The 22,290-nt window shown below is 42.7% G+C and overlaps 1 protein-coding gene across 3 annotated transcripts in view; it reads right to left on the bottom strand.

Annotated features, from left to right (window-relative positions):
- The window catches only part of EEIG2 (EEIG family member 2), a 78,264-nt gene that overhangs the window by 17,348 nt on the left and 38,626 nt on the right, over positions 1–22,290 (bottom strand). For all 3 annotated transcript variants that reach the window (XM_056523442.1, XM_056523441.1, XM_056523440.1), the window contains exons 3-8: positions 21,810–21,930; positions 20,922–20,951; positions 18,544–18,660; positions 11,819–11,865; positions 10,096–10,199; positions 9,905–10,000 (exon numbers count right to left, since the gene is read on the bottom strand). In XM_056523442.1, the coding sequence (XP_056379417.1) occupies positions 9,905–10,000; positions 10,096–10,199; positions 11,819–11,865; positions 18,544–18,660; positions 20,922–20,951; positions 21,810–21,930 (515 nt within the window). The remainder of the gene's footprint in view (positions 1–9,904; positions 10,001–10,095; positions 10,200–11,818; positions 11,866–18,543; positions 18,661–20,921; positions 20,952–21,809; positions 21,931–22,290) is intronic.

Raw genomic sequence — 22,290 nt, 5'->3', positions numbered from 1 at the left:
CGCCATATACTCTCCACCTTTCTCTATTTGCAGCTATCAGGGCATGACTGGAGTTGTAGTTTTATCATAACATCTAGAGCAGTGTTTCCCAACCAGGGTGCCTCCAGATGTTGCAAAACTACAACTCCCAGCATGCCTGGACAGCCGTTGGCTGTCCAGGCATGCTGGGAGTTGTAGTTTTGCAACACCTGGAGGCACCCTGGTTGGGAAACACTGGTCTAGAGAGTCACAGATTGTGATACACTGGCATAAGCAAAAACACTTAAAGGGGTACTCCCGCAGAATTTTTTTATTTTTTTTTTAATCAACTGGTGACAGAAAGTGAAACAGATTTGTAAATTACTTCTATTAAAATTTTTTTTAATCCTTCCAGTACTTTTTAGGGGCTGTATACTACAGAGGAAATGATTTCTCTGATGTCATGACCGCAGTGCTCTCTGCTGACCTCTGCTGTGCATTTTAGGGACTGTCCAAAGCAGGAGGAAATACCCATAGCAAACATATCCTGCTCTGGACAGCAGAGGGCAGCAGAGAGCACTGTGGTCGTGACATCAGAGAAATCCAAAAAGAAAATAATTTCCTCTGTAGTATACAGCCCCTAAAAAGTACTGGAAGGATTAAGATTTTTTAATAGAAGTAATTTACAAATCTGTTTAACTTTCTGGCACCAGTTGATTTAAAGAAAAAAATAAAAGTTTTCCACAGGAGTACCCCTTTAAAAAGGGACCCAACACCAGTTTTTCAGAACCATGGGCATCACGAAACTATGACAGGCCCCCTCTATAAAGAGATATAGGAACAGTGGGGGGAAGATTTATCAAAACCAGTGCAAAGGAAAAGTTGTCTAGTTGCCCATAGCAACCAATCAGATCGCTTCTTTCATTTTGCAGAGGCCTTGTTAAAAATTAAAGAAGCAATCTGATTGGTTGCTATGGGCAACTGGGCAAATTTTGATAAATCTCCCCCAGTGTTCAGGAACAGGGCAAGGCATTTCCAAGCAGACTGTGCAGAAATAATTAAAGGGGTTATCCAGGAAAAAAAACTTTTTTTTATATATATATATCAACTGGCTCCAGAAAGTTAAACAGATTTGTAAATTACTTCTATTATAAAATCTTAATCTTTCCATTAATTATCAGCTGGTGAAGTTGAGTTCTTTTCTTTCTGGCAACAGTGCTCTCTGCTGACATCTCTGCTTGTCTCGGGAACTGCACAGAGTAGAAGAGGTTTGCTATGGGGATTTGCTTCTACTCTGGAAAGTTCCCAAGACAGGTGTCATCAGAGAGCACTTAGACAGAAAAGAACAACTCAACTTCAGCAGCTCATAAGTACTGAAAGGATTAAGATTTTTTAATAGAAGTAATTTACAAATCTGTTTAACTTTCTGGAGCCAGATTATATTTTTATATATATATATATATATATATATATATATATATATATATATATATATATGTTCTGCCATATTGTAATCGGCTTTGTGCAATATTTTTTTTTTACTAACGTCATGTACATGATTATCACTGGTATATAACAAAATACATACAGCAGCTGCATAAGGCCTAGTTGCAGTTTTAGGCACCATGTGGCGGCTAAACCTGGTACTTCGGCAGGACTAGCTCTAATGTGTATGGTGGCCTCCAACTCATCATCTGTTGTGAGAGACAAGGGGGGGAGATTTATCAAAACCTGTCCAGAGGAAAAGTTGCCGAGTCGCCCCTAGCAACCAATCAGATCACTACTTTCACTTTTGAAAAGGCCTCGGAAAAATGAAAGAAGCGATCTGATTGGTTGCTATGGGCAACTCAGCAACTTTTCCTCTGGACAGGTTTTGATAAATCTCCCCGGAGGATCGGGCACGGGCATATTGTCTTTAAGGAAGATGAACAAGAGGTGTCTGGCAGTGACTTATCCAACCATCTGTCATCTGAACACATGAAGCCTCCGATCCCAAGAGAGCGACAGTATGGCCAACAGCCATCTTATGTGTATTTACCTTTACCCTGTACCACAACGCTGGTCTGAATCTTTAAAGGGATACTCCGCCCCTAGACATCTTATCCCCTATCCTTTGGATAGGGGATTAGATGTCTGATTGCGGGAGTCCCACTGTTGCCGCGATCTCCCTGCTGCACCCAGCGTTAGTTTAGAGCATCAGGTGCAGCGTAGGAGGCTCATAACATCACGGCCACACCCCCTCATTTGATGTCTATGGGAGGGGGCGTGACTGTCGTCAGTCCCCTCCCATACACTTACATTGAGGGGCCCTGGCCGTGACGTCATGAGCGGGGCGTGGCCCTGATGTCAGGAGCGGGGAGTGGCCATGATGTCACGAGCGGGGTGTGGCCGTGCCGCCACGAGCCTCAGCCCCGCATCGTCAGTCATCCGGCATGGAGTGAAGTTTGCCTTGTGCACTGGATGTCTGGAGTGCTGCAGCAGAGATCACGGGGGTCCACAGCGATCAGACATCTAGGGGCGGATAACATTGTCAAGGGGCGGAGTACCCCTTTAAGGGTACAGTCACACATACCATACCATGTGATGCTGCGTTCAATTATTTGTATTAATTTAACAGCATGAAGTCCACAACATCAGATCGGCAGCGGATACAGTATGTGTTCATGTTCCCTGTGAAATGTTTGGTCAAACAAAAGTGTTTTGAGCGAATCCATTTCAGCACCTGACTTTTTGTCTATGTTTCTTGAAATGTTTACACAGGAATGAGTTATCTCCCTGGCACGTCCAAAAGTACAAGGCAAATATTTGCTTTCCGCCATATACAAATAGTAGAATAAAAAGAACTGTTACAAGGTAAGAAACTATGGGAAAAAAGTGTAAACTGAGAGACATTCTTAAAATTCACCAAAACCAGCCCCCTACTTAAAGAGGACAGGACCGTGCTCATTCCTGAATGTTTTTGCAGAACAAGTATTTTTGGGTGGGGGGTCAGTAGCTGCAGGCACAGGCGTCTACAGCCGAGACCTGTCCTGGGTTTGCTATCTGTTTATAGTTTTTTTAAAAGCTCTTTTACAAGGTTCAGTTCACACTGGTGTCAAGGTTTTCTTGTCATTGACAGTGAGGTCAGTGGCAGAAAAACGCAATGTGAACCTGATGGCCACATTATAAATCAATGGGATATATAAGAATCCATTATAAAATAGATCCATAGTGGATCCTTTAAAAACAGAACTCATGATGCGGGTGTGAACACAGCCTCACAGAGAGTCTTACCACCGAGTCGGACAGCTTCTTGTATTTATAACAAGGGGGCATCCTCTATGTGTAGAGGAAAGAAGGTTTCTACACCAGCACAGACGGGGGTTCTTTACTGTAAGAGCAGTGAGACTGTGGAATTCTCTGCCAGAGGAGGTGGTCATGGTGAACTCGGTAAAAGAGTTCAAAAGGGGCCTGGATGCATTTTTGGAGAGTAAGAACATTGCTTGTTATGTATACTAGATTTATAGGGACAGAACGTTGATCCAGGGATTTATTCTGGTGCCATATTTGGAGTCGGGAAGGAATTTTTACCTCTAGTATGAGGGTTTATTTTTGACTTCCTCTGGATCTACTCAGTTAGGGACTCATTAGGGATATAGGTTGAACTTTACTGATTCTTGTCTTTTTTTAACTATGAACTATGTTACAGTATATGGTTACAATGCTATAATTTGTCACACCCCTTAACATAACATCCTATGAAGCAACAAGGCGTCAACCGGCATATCAGCTCTGTCAAGAAAGATAATAAATATTTAAAGCGTACCTGTCAGATCTCAGTACCTCATCCTGATCATATATATGTAATTTATGTATCTATCACCCATATTTCACAAAAAAATACCATATTACAGTTGCTCGATGTTTTTTTTCCATCTATCCAAAGGGAGAGGGCATGTCCTCCCTTGCCTGCACTGTTATGACTCCTCCCCCTCCCTCAATCTGCTGACTCACTCTGGATGGTAACTGGCAGCCCTGCTCTGTAACCCTTTCCTTTCTGGTTTTATGCTGTACGTACACACACACACAAAATTATTATTGAAGATTGCCTGTACTCTACCACCAAAGACATTATGGTGAGTGTACAAATTACATCTTCCTAAATTAGTGCAAAGGTTTAGTGCTAAAAGTACAGTGGTTTTTTATGCATACTTTTTATATATTTTCCCTTTGTCATTCATGTGTATCATCCTTATGCAGTCCTGTAATGCTGAGACTTGTAGTTTTGGAATAGTTGGAGGTAAAGTGTTTGCAGCTGTGTTGCCTTCAGCTGTGTGCCTACAGCGTTTGCAAAACTACAAGACTGTCAGGCATGCTTGGAGTTGTAGTTTTGCAGCAGCTGGAGGCACATGTTTGGTAATACAGCAGTGTTGCTGCAGGCTGTGTTCCTCCTGCAGCCTTGTCAATCAGCCATCGCGTGTCCATGACCCTTGGACAAGCTCATGATGCTGTGGTACTCATCAGTGTCCCAGGAGGTATGGGGACCCCTAGTGGTGGGATTTTCAAAGGCAGTTTTATTTAATAAAATGTAAAAAAAAATAAAAAAATTAAGAAGTATATTAGAAAAACTTATGTACAACATATAAAAAGTTTTTATATCTGACAGTGCCCGTTTAAAATATGATTTATTTAATCTGTGTTAGGGCCCTTCTAGATGGGCTGACGGGCTGCAGATGATGAGCGCTGATTTCAATGATCAGGCACTTGTTTGCATGATTGATCGATCGCTTATGAGGCCCATTAAATTCATCACTATCAGGCGCATATAACCTGTTTACACAGGACCACGTGCAGCCTACTGTTATAATATAAATGGCTCAAAAGCTCCCATCAAGAGACAAATTAGCTTTTGCCCATTTGTCGGCTGATTTCTGGCAGAGACTGTAAGGCAAGAAAGTGACTGAGTGTGTATCCTCTAGCACTCCGCTCAGTAGGTGGATATGCACACTGCCATACTCTCTGAACACCAGGTGGGGCCATACTACCTAAGCAAATGTCATTACTCTTTACTGGATCAATTTCATAACAGCATATCAAAGGCAAATAATGTTAAAGGGGTACTCCGCCCCTAGACATCATTTCCCCTATCCAAAGGATAGGGGATAAGATGTCTGATCGCGGGGGTCCCGCCGCTGGGGACCCCAGCAATCTCCGTGCTGCACCCGGCATTCGTTAAGAGAGTTGGGTTCAGCACCAGAGGCTTGTGATGTCACGGCCGTGCACAAACGTGATGTCACGGCCATGCCCCCTCAATGCAAGTCTATGGGAGGGGGCGTCACGCCCCCTCCCATAGACTTGCATTGAGGGGACATGGCCGTAACATCACGAGCAGGAAGTGACCGTGACGTCACGAGCCTCCGCCCCGCATCACTAATCATCCGCCACAGAGCGAAGTTCGCTCTGTGCACCAGATGTCTGGGGTGCCGCAGCCGAGATCACAGGGGACCCCGAAAATCAGACATCTTATCCCCTATCCTTTGGATAGGGGATATGATGTCTAGGGGTGGAGTACCCCTTTAATTTTTACGATCTAAGCAATGGATAGAATAATATTTTAATGGACACTGTCAGATTTAAAAACTTTATGCATGTTGTACATTTTGGCAAAACATTAATATACTTTATAAAAGTGTTATCTCCTTTTCATAGAAATCATGGCTTATAAAAAAACAAACAAACAAACAAAAAAAAAAAGAACACTAAAGGGTCTCCATACCATCCAGAACATAATCCTGTCCGGCTCCAGCATCATCTTTGTCCCTGCTAAAGCACAGGCTCGGACAAAGTCCAGGAAGTGAGTGCGGGACTAGCACTCCTCTGTGCTCATTCCTATCCTATCAGACTGCAGCATGAAAACAGAGAGGAGGGGGTTACTGAGCAGCCTGCAGTGATTGGATGAAGAGCACCAGCACAGCACAGCAGACTCAGGGAGGAAGTGAATGCATGGAAAGTGAGGGCGGGCTCAGTGCTTGCTTCGGACATGCCCCTTCCTGAGCAGCGGAGTCAGAATGAGTGAGCAGAACAGAGGGATTTGTGAGCCAAATACAGAGGATAGACACATAAAAAAGACATGTAAAGAGAGGAATGCAGAGAAGAATAATTTTGTTTAGTAATATGACAGGGAAACCTTTATTGCTTTTATGGTGGGGTGACCCCCTTTAAAATAGCTAAAGGAAACAAGGCACAGAAGTGGTTGGCAGTCGCCATAAGCCTAAACCTGTCTACATATGTTAGGTATCATTTGCATTATATATATAGGAAACCTCCGGGTTTTCAGGACTGGGGATGTGATGTCACGCCACGCCCCCTCCATTCATGTCTATGGGAGGGGGCGTGACGGCTGCCACGCCCCCTCCCATAGACATGAATGGAGGGGGCGTGGCGTGACATCATGTCCCCAGTACCAGAAACCCGGAGATTTCCGAAACTGGAGATTCAGCACCCCCATAGAATGCGGGTGCTGCAGGGAGATCGCGGGGGTGCTGCAGGGACCCCCGCGATCAGACATCTTATCCCCTATCCTTTGGATAGGGGATAAAATGTTTTTTCCCAGAATATCCCTTTAAGGTTTGTCTAATACACACAAAAAAGAAAAAAAAAGACGAAGGCGAAACTTCTTTGTTCGAGACAATTCTGTCTATGGAATATTGATATAAGATTACTGGGCATTAGCAACCTAAGAAAATATTTAGCAGAGTAACAGCAGAGTGTGAGTCATCGGAATGCTGTGAATTTTATTGCAAAAGAGATGAGAAGCTCCTCGCACCACAAGTCCGAAATACACGTCTCTATCAGCAAGATCTGCTTGTGAAATGTTCTACGAGGCTGGAAATCTACAAGATATCATCATCCTTGTCCAATGTTTTCCATCCAATGTGCCTCCAGCTGTTGCAAAACTACAACTTCCAGCATGCCCAGACAGCCAACGGCCCCTGTCCGTGTTGTGCATAAAAAACTCAACTTTTTTTTGTTGCACTTCATTCTATATATTTAATGCTTTTTTTTTTACAACCTTTTGGCAAATCCCATCTGTTTGCTCCGTGGTCCTATAACTGATCTTTATTCGTTTCTGCAATATCACCGGTCCGACATTTTCTCCTTTGTCGGCCAATTGCAGGACCGAACAAACGCCCAGCTGAACGCTCGTACAGGTGATGATTGTGCCGTGCTAAAGGCCATGTAGAGAGATGGATAGCTGACACAGCAAAAGGTGCAATAGCGACCCAGCTCCTATAGCTGAGAACAGCAGTGCCTGGTTCAGGGGATTAGTGGCAGCATGGTGGGTCAGTGGTTAGTTCTGTTGCCTTGAAGTGCTGTGATCCGAGGTTTAAGTCCCACTGGGAACAACATCTACAAGGCGTTTGTATGTTCTTCCCATGTTTGTGTGGGTTTCCTCCCACACTCCAAAAACATACTGTTAATAATAATAATAATAAAAATACATAGCAGAAAAAATAAAAAATTATATATATCTCGGTTTTTCCTTCCTAATGCTTGTTGGGGAGAAAAATCAATAAAAAGGAAGAAGCTTTTGACTTCATATCCCGTCCTCATATATTGTTTTCATATCCCAACCCCACATCCCGTCCTCATATCCTGTCCTTATATTTCAAGCTCACATCTCGACCTCATATCTTGACCTTCTATCCCCGTCCTCCTATCCCCGTCCTCATATCCCGACCTTGTATGCCATCCTCATATCCTGACCTCCTATCTCGACCTCATATCCCCTCCTCATATCCCATCCTCATATCTCGACCTCCTATCAAGTCCTCATATTCCGTCCTCATATCTCAACCTCATATCCCGACCTCCTATCTCGACCTCATTTCAAGCCGGACTGTCACATTCACCAAGAGATGCAGAGCGGAGCTTGTGGAGTAAGGTACTGGAAGTCCCATATACTTGCATAGGACTTGAAACAAAAACCCATCTTTTATATAAGGGTGTATGTAAGGGTTAATTTAACTATCATATATTTTTATTTGACATATAAGTAATATGTGTACCAGGTATTATTGAAATATCTCCAGCCGTACGGAAGTTATGTGGGAACATACATTTCCCGTTGATTTGCATGGGACTTTAAACAAAAACCCTGACCCTCACAAATGGGGGTAGTTAAGGGTTAAATTAACTATCCAATATTTTAAGTGGACATATAAGTAACATGTAACCAAGTATTATCGAAATATCTCCAGCCGTTTGGAAGTTATGCAGTAACATATATTTCCCATTGACTTGTATTGGACTTTAAACAAAAACCCCGCCCCTGGCAAATGGGGGTGAGTAAGGGTTAAATCACCTATCCTATGTTTGTTGTTGACATATAAGTAACATGTGGCCAAGTTTCATGTTAATATCTTTAGCCGTTTGGACGTGATACTGGAACATACATACACAGATTCCATAGTACACTTACATTGGTCTCTATCCCCATTGGGACTCACAATCTATATTAAACTATCAGTATGTTATTTTGCCGCGTGCAAGGAAACTGGACTAACCGGAGGAAACCAACGCAAACAGAAGAACAGCATACAAAATCTGTCGCAGATGTTGCACTTGGTGGGATTGCAACCTAGGACCCCAGCGCTGCACGGCAACAGTGCTAACCACTGAGCCACAATGCTACTAATCAGACTAAATTTAGCTTGAGAGCCCCAAAGGGCATAGGAACCAATCTGATCTGATCGCGGGGGTCCGGACACAGGGGACCCCCGCAATCTCTGGGCTGGCAGCATCGGCGGCGTCCAGAACACAGAAGCTTGGAGCTTCTGTGTTTATGACGTCATGCCACGCCCCCTCCATTCATGTCTATGGGAGGAGGCGTGACGGCTACTACGTAGCCGTCACGCCTCCACCCATAGACATGAATGGAGGGGGAGTGGTGGCTGTAGTTGCCAGTCATCCGACACGGAGCGGAGTTCGTTCTGTGCACGGATGACTAGAGTGCCAGTCGGTGGGAACCCGGCGATCAGACATCTTATCCCCTATCCTTTGGACAGGGGATAAGATGTTTTTCGGCAGAGTACTCCTTTAAGATAATCTCTAGATGTAAGGCTGTATTCACACCACGTTTTTGCGGTACATTTCCCGTATACGTTTTCTATGTGAAAACCGTACGGAACCGTATTGAAAACCGTAAGCATTGACTCTCCATTGAAAACAGTATGCCAAAAGATGCATCAGGTTGTGTCAGTTTTGCATCCTGTAAGGTTTTGTCAGTTTTTTTTTCCCGTACTCAAAACTGTAGCCCACCACGGTTTTTGGGTCCGGGTGAAAAACTGTATTAAACCGTATGTTTTTTTTTTTTTTTTTTTTTTTAACATGGGAGTCAATGGGAACCGTACAGAACTGTATGTGCGTACGGTTCCATCCAGTTTTCACCATACGTTTTTTGACTTTACACATTTTTGTTTTCTTGGAATTTCAATCAAAACAAGTGAAACTTTATTCATAATGGAGTGAAAAGTTAAAAACGTATACATTTTTTTCTTAAAAAACGGATGCAACCGGACATCATTTTTTAAACCGTATACCGATTAAACTTTGTACACACGTTTTGATACAGTTTAGTCAGGTTTTGAGGAATCAGTTTTTCATCAAAAACCTGATATGGGAACTGTATTGCAAAAACGTGGTGTGAATGCAGCCTAAGATGTAAAATTATAATCAGAAAATAGTAACAGACTAGACAAAAAAAAAAAAAAGAACAATTTTCAGTATTTGGCTCTAATCAATAAAAAAATTATAATTTAAATGTAGGAAGCACATTCCAACTAAAACAATAAAAGTCACAGACTCCACCACAGGACGGGCAGGTTGAGCAAGATTATCTTATTCTTCAGGAAAAAAGACAAACCCTCCATTGTGCCTTTTCCTTGAGCGTATAAAGTGCGAGTACCTGATGCTTTAGACTGCTGACTGGCGTAACTCGACGTCCTGGAATGTCCGCATGCTCCGAGTTCGTCAGGGACGGAGGCGCTCTTTGACGAAAGGTCTCAAAATAATATAGATATATATACGTTATACATTAAAACGAGAAGAGACGGAGAGAATATCAGAGTATATCAGGAAAATGAATGAAGTACATACCGGCAACTCCCAAGTGCAGCTTCATGGTCTCACGTCCTTTCCGGTCTTCGTGCAAAGAGTCCGAATCTCCAGTTATGGCAATTGAGGTGGCGGTGGACGGTGGTCTGGAAGCAAAAGGGTTTATGTTAGAAAAGTGGGGTCCCCCTAACTAGGGAATTCTAAGTTAATAGAGGGGACTTCAGTCTAAAGGGGTGCTCAGGTGAAAAACTATTTTTGTTAAATAAACTGGAGCCAGAAAGTTAAAACAGATTTGTAAATTACTTCTATTAAAAAATCTTAAAGGGGTATTCCAGGAAAAAACTTTTTTTTTTTATACATCAACTGGCTCCGGAAAGTTAAACAGATTTGTAAATTACTTCTATTAAAAAATCTTAATCCTTCCAATAGTTATTAGCTTCTGAAGTTTTCTGTCTAACTGCTCAATGATGATGTCACGTCCCGGGAGCTGTGCATGATGGGAAAATATCCCCATAGGAGCTGCACAGCTCCTGGGATGCGAGTCATCAGAAAACAGACAGAAAACAGCAACTCAACTTCAGAAGCTAATAACTATTGGAAGGATTAAGATTTTTAATAGAAGTAATTTACAAATCTGTTTAACTTTACAGAGCCTGTTGATATATAAAAAAAAGTTTTGGCCTGGAATACCCCTTTAATCCTTCCAGTACTTATCAGCTGCTGTATGCTCCAGAGGAAGTTCTTTTCTATAAAAAAAAAAAAAATTTCAGTCTCACCACAGTGCTCTCTGATGACACCTGTGTCTGTCTCAGGAACTGTCCCAAGCAGGAGAGGTTTGCTATGGGGATTTGCTCCTGATCTTGACAGTTTTTGAGACAGACAGAGGTGTCAGCAGAGTGCACTGTGGTCAGAATGAAAAGAAATTTAAAAAGAAAAGAAGTACCTCTAGAGCATACAGCAGCTGATAAGTACTTGAAGGGTTAACATTTTTAAATAGAAGTAATTTCCAAATCTGTGTAACGTTCTGGCACCAGTTGATTTAAAGAAAAAAATTGTTTTTCACCGGAGTACCCCTTTCGGACCCTCATCATTTAATGTGACTAGAAAATTTTCTAATTTTACCTCACTACACAGCAACAGTTATATTTTTTAATAAAGCTTCAAAGGGGTTTCTGAGACTTTTTTTATTGATACCCAATCTTTTAGGATAGATCATCAACATGACATGAGATCACGGGGGTCTGACACCCCTGTGGATTATCTGACAGAAGGTGTTGCAGTGGCTGTACATTTGGCAGTGGCTGTACCTGGTATTGCAGCTCGCCCTATTGAAAGTTTTGTATTACCTTACATTATGGAAAATATGACATAGTAATCTGCTATGGATCTGGTGTTAAAAAGCATAATAAATCAATTTACTAATATGTTATTAGCCCTGGTGCGCAGATAGTCCATAAAAGCTGTGCCGTCTTGCCTGTAGCTGTGACGTCACACTTTCTGAATGCAGAGCTCCTGTTTCTGCTTCCCCCTCCCTTCCTGTCTGCTCAGGACAAGACCAGTGATGTGAAGGGGGGCTCCTTGCTGCCTCATCAAAAGAGTGATAAAGGTGTGGTTTTCTACCTATAGTCTGGAGGGGACATGTATTTAATAACCCTTTATATCTACACAAAGGAACCATGGCTTCTATCTGTATCCAAGTAGGTGATGGGCATTTCTATCAGTACAATCACAATAAAACGCAGTGTACATATGTTTTGTAACTTACGTTTTAAAGCAGGGGTCTCCAGACATGAGCTGCATAGTGATTCCAACCTACAGACAGATACAAAGTTTACTATAAGAAAGTTAAATGGGCAGTGTCAGAATCAAAAACTTGGCAAACATTAAGCTTTTTAACACACTTCATAAAAATGTTCTCTTCTTTATAGAAATCATTGCTTATAAAAAAAAAAAAAAAAAAAAAAAAAAAAAAAAAAAAAAGACCACTAGGGGTCCCTATACCATTCAGAACATAATCCTGTCCGGCTGCAGCATCATCTTTGTCCCAGCTGAGGCACAGGCTGGGACAAAGTCCAGTAAGTGAGGGAAGGACTAGCACTCCTCTGTGCTCACTCGTGTCCTATCCTATCATACTCCTGACTGAAATAATGCATGGTGAGAACGGGCTTAGTACTTGCCTCTTACATGCCCCTTCCTGAGCAGTGGATGTCAGAGTGAGTGAGCAGCAGAACAGAGGGATTGGTGAGCCACATGCAGAAGCTAGACACATGTTAAAACTGAAGCCACAGAACTACTGTCATAGCGAAGATCTGTCTCTAGGTTGCACCTGCATTGAACTTTTGACATAAAATAATATTTTCACTTTTGAATACTTGTAAAATTCCACTTTCCAGTTTTGATACTTTTCTTTCTTTCGATAATGTTATTGCTCTAAATGTTTATTGTCCGCCTTCACTGTCCTGTTAAAGGGGTACTCCACTGCTCAGCATTTGGAACAAAATGTTCCGAATGCTTAGAGCTGGCGCTGGGAGCTTGTGACATCATAGCCCCGCCCCTCATGATGTCACACCCCCGCCCCCTCAATGCAAGTATATGGGAGGGGGCGTGACGGCTGTCACGCCCCCTCCCATAGACTTGCATTGAGGGGGCGGGGTGTGACGTCGTAAGGGGCGGTGCTATGACTTCACGAGCTCCCAGCGCCAGCTCTAAGCATTCGGAACATTTTGTTCCAAACGCTGAGCAGCGGAGTACCCCTTTAAGTAAGAAAATGTAATATAGAAGAGCTCCTAGACTGAGCCAGTCAGTAGAGAGAGAGCGGATAGCCAAACTTGATCTCACGTGGTTGTTTTTTCTCTGCACTTCGGCCGAATTCATCACACATATCTACCTCAGATATCATAGAATGGACCCTTAGTTAAGTAACATACGCCCGACTATCAGACCCAGTATAGGACAGAGCACAATGCTGATTAGAACTTAGCCTTACTCGGATCACTTCTGCTCTGCAAAGTCCTCCATGCTGCTGCTGCTTCTTTGGGTGTACAATAGATATATATGGGAGCAGAATCCCTTTCTCTGTGTGATTTCAGTCTATGGAGCCATATAAAGTCTCGTCTCCACCCACTAGCTCTGGGATAGGGCAGAGTGAAAAGCTGGTAAAATAAGGCCATATAGAAGTTACATAATGGTCAGGAATTGTGGTACTCCTCCTTATCCTGAAAAAGTCGATGGAGTCGAGTGAACATTTAAAGAGGTACTCCGGGGAACTAAACCCATAGCCCATTCTTTCACTCTCACCAACCTATTTGATTGTGTAAATATCTTTCTTAGCTATATAGAGCAGTGTCTCCTCTTTCAGTTGTCACTTACATGCAGGGAGTGAGGAAAATATGTCATCTAGCCATCCACTGTATCCCTGTCCAAGTCCCTCTCTGAAAGCAGCCCCCACCTTCCTGATAGACAGAGATCATGTGGTTTCTGCCCTGCACTGATAAGGGGAATGGGAGGACTACAGTACCCAGAAAGATTATCAGAATTAGGGTTATTTAGTTTAGAAAAAAGAAGGCTTAGGGGAGATCTAATAACTATGTATAAATATATCAGGGGACAGTATAGTGATCCCTCAACTTACAATGGCCTCAACATACAATAGTTTCAACATACAATGGTCTTTTCTGGACCAATGTAACTTGAAACCAGACTCAACATACAATGCTATGGAATCTGCGAAACATGTCAATGGCTGGAAGAACCGACCAATCAGAATGGATATTTCACTGCTAAAATCCGTGTATTCCTAAAGTGCATGCACTGACTGGTGTCTGGTAGCGCCCCCTACAGTACAGGGAGGTATTACATTGTTCTGTACTCTTTACCTGTACCAGGGTTAGCTGCTCCTTTGGACACCAGGTGAGGGCGGCTCCATTTTCCTTTTTTTAGGACATTGCGTGTTCTTTACAGGACCTTGAAGAAGCTCCTGTCCTCCACATAGACCAGTGTTTCCCAAAGAGGTTGCCTCCAGCTGTTGCAAAACTACAACTCCCAGCATGCACGGACAGCCTTTGGCTGTCCGGGCATGCTGAGAGTTGTAGTTTTGCATCAGCTGGAGGCACCCTGGTTGGGAAACACTGAAATAGACAGTGATTTACAGCTCCCTGCAGATCTTTCTTACTTTTATATGTAAGGATTTGCTTTATCTGTATTAGTTATCTACCTACAGTGACCCCCCCGACCTGCGATGGCCCCGACATATGATAAAATCGACATACGATGCTTTTATATGTCGGGGCCATCGCATTAACTGCTATTTGACAGCGCAAAATGCTTAAGCTCCTGTCGGATAGCAGTTTAAGCATCCTGGGCATGTTCACTTACCTATTCCCGATGCTCCGGGTCCACTTCGCGATCCTCCGGCGTCTTCCGCATCTTCTCCAGGGTCCGGGCCTCGCTTTCTGGCGTCATTATTACGTCACTACGCACGCAGCGCTGGCGCGGCAACGTAATAACGTCACCAGAAAGCGAGGCCCGGACCCTGCAGAAGATGTGGAAGAAGCCGGAGGATCCTGAAGAAGACACCGGAGCAGCGGGACAGCATCGGGAGCCCCTGGGACAGCATCGGGAGCGGTGGGGACCTGATCCAGAGTGGCGGGGACAGGTGAGTACAGCTTCCTATACTTTACATTGCACGGATCCCTCAACATACGATGGATTCGACAAACGATGGGTCGTTTGGAACAAATTACCATCGTATGTTGAGGGACCACTGTATTTATCGTTAATCCTCACTTTTTCCTATTTTTGGATGACATTTTGGTGGCTTCAGAACCAATTACCAGGTTTCCAGAGTTATGGTCTCAACATACGATGGTTTCAACATACAATGGTCGTCCTGGAACCGATTAATATTGTAACTTGAGGGACGACTGTACAGAGATCTCTCCCATGATCTGTTCATACCCAGGACTGTATTTATAACAAGGGGGCATTATCTACGTCTAGAGGAGAGAAGGTTTCTACACCAGCACAGATGAGGGTTCTTTTCTGTAAGAGCAGTGAGACTGTGGAACTCTCTTCTGGAGGAGGTGGTCATGGTGAACTCGGTAAGGCCCCTTTCCCACTGCTGTTGCTCCCCGTCAAGAACAGCTGTTAAAGTCTCTTCTTTTTGTGCCTTTAACTGCTGTTCTCGTGACGGGGCACATCATTAACTATTATGGGGGCTGTCGGGCGCCGTTGTTTTTTGACGGGAATAGCGGAAGAAAAAAACGGCGCAAGCAGTATTGGTCTCAGCCAATCACACACTGAACTTCTCTCTGCTGCTCAGTGCGGGAGGGTGGGGGCTGCTTTCAGAGAGTGAGCTGGACGGCAGAGCAGAGCTGCAGTGATTCCTGGGAAATTAAAGGAGTATTGCGGCTTTATATATCTTGGGGGAGATTCATCAAGACCTGTGCTGAGGAAAAGTTGACCAATCAGATCTCTTCTTTCATTTTTGAAAAGGCAGCTGGAAAATAAAAGAAGCGATCTGATTGGTTGCGAAGGGCAACTGGTCAACTTTTCCTTTGCACATGTCTTGATGAATCTAATCCAAAAGGATAGGGGATAAGATGTTTGCTCTGGGATATGAAAGTGTTTATATCCCAGAGCATTTGAGTGCATTAGCCAGGAAGAAGCAGATTTAATAATTCACAATGATGTCCTCAGATAGACTGTGATTACTATTCCAGCAATGACGGAAGATCTTCCAGATGAGTTCTGGGGCTGAAGCGCACGCACACGACGCGCTTCTAGATTAATGGCTGTCACAGCGATTCAGTCTGTGCTGACATTTGTATTCATTAGCTAATAGGAAGGTGGATTGTAATGTTTTCAAAGGGCATCTATCATTATAATGCTACATGTTTTTGCATATATCACTTTAAAATTAGTGTTTCCCAACCAGGGTGCCTCCTGCTGTTGCAAAACTACAACTCTCAGCATGCCCGGACAGCCAACGGCTGTCCGGGCATGCTGGGAGTTTTAGTTTTGCAACAGCTGGAGGCACACCGGGTAGAAAACGCTGCTTTAGAGTGTTAAAGAAATACATAATAATCCCATTGATTTCATCTGTTTCAATGGAGCATGCATCCTTATAGGCGTCACCCCATCGAGCCCTGTTAGAAGATATACTATAGATTCCAACTCTTCATACTAAAAGCTTATTATTCAGAATGAGCCGTGAGGACCTAGTGTTGTCGCAACGAAGGCAGCAGCAGCGGATTGGGACAGTCCATTTAAAAAAAAAATAATAATAACAATAATAATAAAAATAATTGGAATACCCCTTTATACCAAGATTTATGGAAGCTGAATGGCCAGTTAAACAGATTTTTAAATTCCTTCTATTAAGTAATCTTAATCCTTCCTGTACTTATCAGCTGCTGTATGCTCCACAGGAAGTTCTTATTTTTTTTATTTAAATTTCTTTCCAGTCTGACCACAGTGCTCTCTGCTGACACCTCTGTCCATATCAGGAACTGTCCAGAGCAGGAGAGATTTGCTGTGGGGATTTGCTCCTGCTCTGGACAGTTCCTGACATGGACAGAGGTGGCAGCAGAGAGCACTGTGGTCAGACTGAAAAGAAATTCAAAAAAGAAAAGATCTTCCTGGAGCATTTTAGCATTTACCTGCCAGACAGTAATGGACATGCTTAGCAAGGATCTGCGCTTGTCTTGGGGTTAAATGGCTATGTTGTGAGATTACCATAACGCTGTGACTAAGTTTAAGATTGCGGGGGGGTCCGACCGCTGGGACCCCCGGTGATCTTCTGTACGGGGACCCAGCTCTCCTCTGTAATGTAGCTTCATGACCCCCGCTCGAAGCGGGGGGCCTCCAAGCCACCTCCATATATCTCTATGGGAGAGCCGAAGATAGCCAAAAGTTCTCCCATAGAGATATATGAAAGGGGTGTGGCAGCCCCCGCTTCGGTGGAGGGTTGTGACTCTCCATTTTGGTGTAATGAAGAAAACTGTGTCCCTGTAGCGGAATGTGACCCACCCAGGGACACACTATTCTGCTTTACAGCCGACTCCCTCTCACTCCCTAACCCTAATCCTAACCTCTAATATTTACCCTATCCCTAATCTTTACCCTTAACCCTTACTCCTAATCCTAACCCTTACCCCTAATCCTAACCCTTACCCCTAATCCTAACCCCTAATCCTAACCCTAATTCTAACCCCTAATCCTAACCCTTACCCCTAATCCTAACCCTAATTCTAACCCCTAATCCTAACCCTTACCCCTAATCCTAACCCTTACCCCTAACCCTTACCCCTAATCCTAACCATTACCCCTACCCCTAATCCTAACCCTTACCCCTAATCCTAACCCCTACCCCTAAACCTAACAGTAATTCTAACCCCTAATCCTAACCCTTACCCCTAATCCTAACCCCTAATACTAACCCTAATCCTAACCCTTACCCCTAATCCTAACCCTTACCCCTAATCCTAACCCTAATTCTAACCCCTAATCCTAACCCTTACCCCTAATCCTAACCCTTACCCCTAACCCTTACCCCTAATCCTAACCATTACCCCTACCCCTAATCCTAACCCTTACCCCTAATCCTAACCCCTACCCCTAAACCTAACAGTAATTCTAACCCCTAATCCTAACCCTTACCCCTAATCCTAACCCCTAATCCTTACCCCTAATACTAACCCTAATCCTAACCCTTACCCCTAATCCTAACCCTTACCCCTAATCCTAACCCTAATCCTTACCCCTAATCCCAACCCCTAACCCTAATCGTTACCCCTAATCCTAACCTCTAAACCTAATTTTTTGGGGGTCTCCTACAGGAGATCCGCAGGATAGGGGAAAAGTTTTAGATTGCAGGGGGGTCGACCGCCGGGAACCCCCAGCGATCTAAAACTTATGCCCTATCTTGCGGATAGAGGATACGTTTTTCAGTATGAAATATCTCAACGTTTTTTTTTCCCCCCTATTTTTAATGTGAATTATTAAAGTTTTTCTTTTTATATTTGGGAGCTGGAATCATTGTTTGGATATCGTCTACTAGTTTACACTAGTATCCAGCCCGCTGCTTTTCTCCATGCTGCCCATGCATAATTCACTTTCCCTTTTTGGATGGTGTTCATATGGACGGTGAACCGACTTGCAACTTTTTCCTATTGTTTTCTTGTATTGTAATATAAAAAATATATGTCTGCATTTGTAGTGATCCGTAACATAACCATCCATATGATCAAATATAGTCGTGGGTGAATGATCTCACAAATATCTCACTACAGCAGTGTTTCCAAACCAGGGTGCCTCCAGCTGTTGCAAAACTACAACTCCCAGTATGCCCGGACAGCCGTTGGCTGTCCGGGCATGCTGGAAGTTGTAGTTTTGAAACAGCTGGAGGCACCCTGGTTGGGAGACACTGCATTACAGGGATGAAAGAAATTTATGCAGGTGATAATCAAAAAGAATCAAATTTTACTAAACCTTTAAGATAGAGTTATCTTGTCTTGTGTTTTTGGTGTCATATCCCTCTAGGAGGCATCTCCGAACAGTGTTACCAGATCCAGCAAATTCTGCAAGGTTCAAGTCTGCAAAGCCGAGCTGATACAACAAACAAACAATCAAAAACAATAATAACAGGAGAAAATAAAAAATTAAATATTGGAACTATGCTTAACGTAACAGGAGAACATTTATCAAACAAACAGCAACATAGAGAAAAAGACCCAAAACGTTAAAGGGGTTTTCCAGGAAAAAATTTTTTTTATATATATCAACTGGCTCCAGAAAGTTAAACAGATTTGTAAATTACTTCTATTAAAAAATCTTAATCCTTTCAGTACTTATGAGCTTCTGAAGTTAAGGTTGTTCTTTTCTGTCTAAGTGCTCTCTGATGACACGTGTCTCAGGAAACGCCCAGTTTAGAAGAGGTTTGCTATGGGGATTTGCTTCTAAACTGGTCGGTTCCCGAGACACGTGTCATCAGAGAGCACTTAGATAGAAAAGAACAACCTTAACTTCAGAAGCTCATAAGTACTGAAAGGATTAAGATTTTTTAATAGAAGTAATTTACAAATCTGTTTAACTTTCTGGAGCCAGTTAATATATATAAAATAAGTGTTTTTCCTGGAATACCCCTTTAAGTGCGATTATCTAAATTTTAGGTACATGGGCTACCAGGTAGCCGCTACCTTCTTCCTATGCTTCCCAACTATCATAGATAATGTACATTACTGTCTCTAGGGAACACACCAAAGGTTTTTAAGGGTCGGGGCCTGAGTGTTCAGTCACCGACGCATAACAAGGACTTTATCAAGAACCTAGATGGCCTCATAGACTTACGTTGTAAGTCTGTCCTGGTCACGAGATTCAGAGTCGGGAAAGAATGTACTAAGCGTTCATTTCTTGCTCTTGTGATTGGTCAAATATATGACAGTGTCCATTTAAATTCCAGGTCAAAGGTGAGACAGTGGCCTCTGCCCTTACTATAGCGATACATACATATATGATTTTTTTTTTAGTTCCGCCCCTGCCCCCCAAAATGTCTGTGTACACACACACATATATATATATATATATATATATATATATATATATTTATATATCTCCCTAACCTCAAATAAATGCAAAAAAAAATGTATATAATGTACATAATGACACTATATGTGTATTTGTAATATACATTGGTTAAAAAAATGTGTATATTTTGGGGTGAAAACATGCTCTATACTTATTACCACTAGAGGTCCCTCCACTGTCCAGAACACTGTCTTGTCCCTGCAGCTACTGCCTGTGTGTCTCTGTGTAGAGTCAAAATACAGGAAATGTGGGCGGGACAATAGGGCTCTGTGCAGTTTCCTGGCTTGTCAATCAGCCTGTTGTGTGATCCAGGTGAAATGTCACAGGACCTCAGTGCACAGAGCAGCCAGTTATCACCACTGAGGAGTGAGGGAGGAAATTTGAACACCCTCTCCTCCTCAGTGAACTGCATGCAGTGTGATAAACAAGGGAATTAGAGGCCATGAAAGGATAAACACCAGGATTTAAAGGGCTACTCCGGTGCTCCAGCGTTCTGAACATTTTGTTCAGAATGCTCGGAGCCGGAGGTCGTGATTGTGACATCACAGACACAACGTCACGACCACTGCCGCAGGAATCCGGCGTTTGTTTAGAATGCCGAGTGCTGCAAAAGTTTGCAGGGGGACCCCTGTGATCACACATCTAATCCGCTATCCTTTGAATAGGGAATTAGATGTCTAGCAGTGGAGTACCCCTTTAAGCACATTGTGATGTTTTTTTCAAATTTTCCATTTTACAATCTATATTGTAAAATAATTCCAAATTCTTGTAGTTTTCATTTTGGCCACTAGACCTCACACAGGAGACCTCCTCTTCAGTCTGTGATGTTAAGGAGGAGGCTGCTGGAAAGTGAACTGTACAGAAAAAGGTGACACCTATAGATAGAGAAGACAAAAGTAAAGCAATAGCTGAAGCTCAGAGCTCAGCCTCCCCCTCCCTGTGGAAAAGTCACAGAGCATGCTCAGTAACCTTTTCAACTCATGAGAAGGGTACAGCTCCTGTCTATTATTGTCTATGCCCATGGGACTTGCCGTAAAGCATTTCTGTTAAAAACAGGCAAGATATCTGCCCTAAATAATAATGTACAAAAAAAAAAAAATATCTGAAAATAGAAGCAGATTTAAAAAAAAAAAAAAAATTAATTAAAAAAAGAACATATTTCAGTCTCTGGCTCTAAACAGTTAAAAAATCTTGGAGATACATTTCTTTTAAATATTAATAGTAATAACTACAGTTCCATTTCATATAACAACCGATCTGTAAATACTAGTTACCAGTCTTACCTTTGCATATGCTTTTCCGCCTTTCAGTTCCTAAAAACAGGTAAAGAGAACGAGATCAGCGATTTAAGCGTTTTACATGAAATAAGAGATATCAAGACATTTACAGTAGACATTTTAAAGGGGTACCCCACCCACAGACATCTTATCCCCTGCGATCTCCATGCAGGACGCATGCCACACCCGGCATACTACAGTACGTTTAAAAACGCTGGGTTTGGGCGGCCAGAGATGTGACATCCCACCACGCCCTCTCCATTCATTTCTATGGGAGTGGGCGTGGATAGGGGATAAGATGTCTGTGGGCGGAGTACCCCTTTAATCAGGGGTATCGGTAATTTTTTTATGTAAAAAGTCGCACTAGTCTTGCAATCAAAATAATGGAAGGATGACAAAACAATCACAGATCCCATTTTAGAAAGTATAAAGCATTGTTTCCCACCCAGTGTGCCTCCAGCTGTTGCAAAACTACAACTTTTTTGTAGTTTTGCAACAGCTGGAGGCACACTGGGTGGGAAAGGCTGCTTTAGAAGGATGAAGGATGGCTCCATTAGCATCTGCATACAGCTGTGCCATGAATCACCCCCCTATTTATAGGGCAGATGGCATCATATAAAGGATATATCCTTTAGAACAGAGTTTCCCAAGCAGGGTGCCTCCAGCTGTTGCAAAAATACAACTCCAAGCAGGCCGAATCTTTGGCTGTCCGGGCATGCTGAGAGATGTAGTTTTGCAACAGCTGGAGGCACCCTGCTTGGGAAACACTAGTCTATAGGTTCCTGCTGGTCCCTGTTTGGAGCCATCATATGATTTATCCATTACAGTGTCATCGCTTTCACACATTCATATTGCGCCATCCTGTAGATGGGGGGGGGGGGGGGGTAGTCCTACCTTGCGGACGGATACTCTGCAGATACACGGGTCCAGGATACCGGAGGCCGCACTTGCGCTCATCTTGCACATGAAAGAAAAGCATTTCTTCCAGTGGACACAGTTCGCTTGGACAACCTCTCTGCAAAAATAAATAAATAAATAAATTATATGAATAAATAAATTATATAAGTGCAAGTATAAAACAAACCGGCCTATACAAATAATAGGGGCATAAAACTGCAATACCAGGCAATACCCACGAGAGCGGTGCTGCATCTTGCGGGGGAAGAAAAATAAATAAATGAATACAGTAAATTAAAAAAATGAATGAATAAAATAAAAATCAGACTACATTTTTCTTATATATATAACTGTTTATTTTTAATTTTATATATATATATATATATATATATATATATATATATATATATATATATGTGTGTGCTTTTTTTAACTATTTTTTATTTCTATTACAATGACATATATATTATATATATAA

Source organism: Hyla sarda, chromosome 6 (assembly GCF_029499605.1).
Source record: "Hyla sarda isolate aHylSar1 chromosome 6, aHylSar1.hap1, whole genome shotgun sequence".
Taxonomy (NCBI): Eukaryota; Metazoa; Chordata; class Amphibia; order Anura; family Hylidae; genus Hyla; species Hyla sarda.
Note: the sequence above shows the minus strand (reverse complement) of the source record. Positions and strands in the feature narration are given on the sequence as shown.